The following is a 2,533-nucleotide window of genomic DNA, read 5'->3' as shown; positions in this document are numbered from 1 at the left end:
CATTCAATCAAACAAATACAAATCCATTCAGTCAAATAAGTAGTATAGGAAATAAAGGAAAAGAAGAGAATAAAGACGGAAATAAAAAAGAAGTGAATGGGAGGATGATTGTTGGAAGTTTTAGTAGAGAAGACTTAGAAACGATCAAAAGATTTATAGAGAAGAAAAGCATGGAAGGGTATTATCGAGAGAAGATAGAGTTAAGAAGTACGGATGAAGTAGAGAAAGAGATAGAAGAAGTGATTAAAGAAACACGGAATGTAGAAGGGGAATGGGTTAATACGAAAAGAAAGATTGAAGAGTTAAAAGAAGAAGGGGAAAAGACACGAGAAATGATTGAACATCAAGTAGGAAGGGAAGAATTATATAGTCAGCCAATTCTTGTTGAGAAATATCGAAAAAGTAAGAAAGAAGTAGAAAAGATGATAGAAGGGATAGACAAAACATATGGAAGTTGTGCACAAAAGGAAATTAATAATGAATTAGAAAGTTTGTTAATACAAGAAAAGAAGAAAGATAAGAATAACGAAATAGTGATTAAGAGTGTGTTTGAACGCAATGCAAGTGATATTGAATATTTAAGTGGAGAAATTGAAGAAATGAAAAGAAGAATGAAAATGATGAAAGCACGAATTGAAGGGAATTTAGATAAATGACAAAGAAATAATTAAATTAATATATAAAATATTAAATTCACATTAATCCTATAAAAATGAAAGAATAATAAAAAATGAAAGATGAAGAATAAAATAACATTCTTTTTTGAAAAATATTCATAAAATACAATAATAACAATAATAAAATGATAATTCAAGACATTTCAATCATTCAAATAAACATAAACATAAATATTAACTTAATATTTTTTTGTTTATAAAGGATTGATTATTCATTCATTCATTAATAAAGCATAACAAGTAAAAATGAAGAAATGAAGGAATTAAAGCAATAAACAAATAATTCATGAATTATCTAATGATTTAATTGAGAAAGATAATATTGAAAAAGTCTTAAAAGAATAAAGATGAATGAAATGAGCAGAGAAAGAAACAAGAAAAATAAAGAATATAATAATCAAAGTGAAGAATAGAAATAGAGAAAAGAATAAGAATAAGAATGTATAAAAGATAATCAGAATAAAAAGAAGTGAAAGTCATAAAAAAGAAGAAGATAAAGAATAAATAGAATAAAAAGAGAATAAGAATGAAAAAGAAATAGAAGAAAGTAAATACAAAATAAACAAGAAGAATATAAAATTAAAGAGAAGAAGAAGTCTCATTCAAAGAAGAAGCAATTAAAAGAGATTTAAGTTTAAATCTTCTAATCTTTTTTGCTTTTTGATTTCCACGACTTCCACGACGAACTTTTCTATTTAAATTAGAAAGAAGAGAAGTAGATTGAGGTTTGTAGAGAGACTTCTTTAAGATTGAAAGTGGATTTGGACCTTTAGGTTTTTTTGATTTAATTAAACTGTTAAGATGAGTTTGCATTCCAATCATTTGTTTATTTTCTTCATTCATTAAAGCATGAAATTCATCTTCAGCTTTTTTAGCTAAAATTTTTTCTTCATGAGTTAATTCTTTTGCTTTTGAAAGTGTTACTTTATAAATACGTTTAAGAGAAGGAGAAGGAGAGCATAACTTGAGAATTTGTTTGTCGTATGTTATGACAGGAAAACGAGTATGACGATATTGTTCAATAAGATTTTGGTCCATTGTTGCAATCACATAATTATAAGGCACTTTTGTTCCTAATTTTCCCTTAAATGGTTCTAAAAGAGAATTAAAGCACTAAGAGATTATTTTATAAGTTATGTTTGAATGAAAATAAAAACAAATCACAAACAAGATTAGTAGTACATGGAGAAAGATGTTTACACTCAATATCAATATGAGGTGGATAAACAAAAGTGGATGGAAGATTATTTTTTATACAATTTGTAATACAAACAGTGGATTTGCAGTTGAAGATTTTAAGAAGAAGATTTGGAAGAGATAAACATCGTCTATTTGTCTCTTGAAGAAATTGTTCATCAGCTAAGATTCTCAATGGTTCTTTTAGTCCACAATAAACTTTATAAAACCCAAGGAATTTCTTGTAGAGCTTGAAGCGACCCATCAACTATTGATAGTCTAAACCCTAAAAATTCGGAGTTAATTCCAATCCACCGATGCAAGACAATTCCAATCCACTGACCCAAGACGAGGCAATGCAAGAATGGAGTGATGTCGAGCTCTGTCTTGATGATGAAGCACCAGAAGTCGTTGGAAAAGAACAAGTAATGATTCAACCCCTCACAACAACTCAACAACCACTCTCGGAAATCATTGACAAATCAAACACAATACCCAACAACCTTTCTCATCAAACAATTCCACCCAACGAGAAAGTCATAGACAACAAAGAAGAAATAGAAAAGAAAGAAGAAATACTAAAAGGAAAGAAAGAAGAAATAGAAAAGAAAGAAGAAATGATAAATGGAAATAAAGCAATGATAATAGACAATAAAGAAGAAATGATAAATAATAAAGAA

At 27.9% G+C, this 2,533-nt stretch overlaps 2 protein-coding genes across 2 annotated transcripts; one reads left to right on the top strand and one right to left on the bottom strand.

Annotated features, from left to right (window-relative positions):
* Positions 1-104: 104 nt before the first annotated feature.
* Positions 105-656, top strand: ENU1_110280 (hypothetical protein; the record flags this gene model as incomplete). Its single annotated transcript, XM_008859526.1, has 1 exon — positions 105-656. The coding sequence occupies one exon, from the start codon at positions 105-107 to the stop codon at positions 654-656; it is 552 nt and encodes a 183-aa protein (XP_008857748.1).
* Positions 657-1,256: 600 nt separating this feature from the next.
* Positions 1,257-2,118, bottom strand: ENU1_110270 (hypothetical protein; the record flags this gene model as incomplete). The annotated part of the gene is made up of 2 exons (XM_008859525.1): positions 1,257-1,790; positions 1,846-2,118. 2 exons carry the CDS (start codon positions 2,116-2,118, stop codon positions 1,257-1,259), a joined length of 807 nt encoding a protein of 268 aa, XP_008857747.1.
* Positions 2,119-2,533: the final 415 nt, after the last annotated feature.

Source organism: Entamoeba nuttalli, assembly GCF_000257125.1.
Source record: "Entamoeba nuttalli P19 unplaced genomic scaffold asmbl_4707, whole genome shotgun sequence".
In the NCBI taxonomy this organism is placed as follows: Eukaryota; Evosea; order Mastigamoebida; family Endamoebidae; genus Entamoeba; species Entamoeba nuttalli.
The sequence above is the reverse complement of the archived record's forward strand: the minus strand, read 5'-3'. Positions and strand labels throughout refer to the sequence as shown.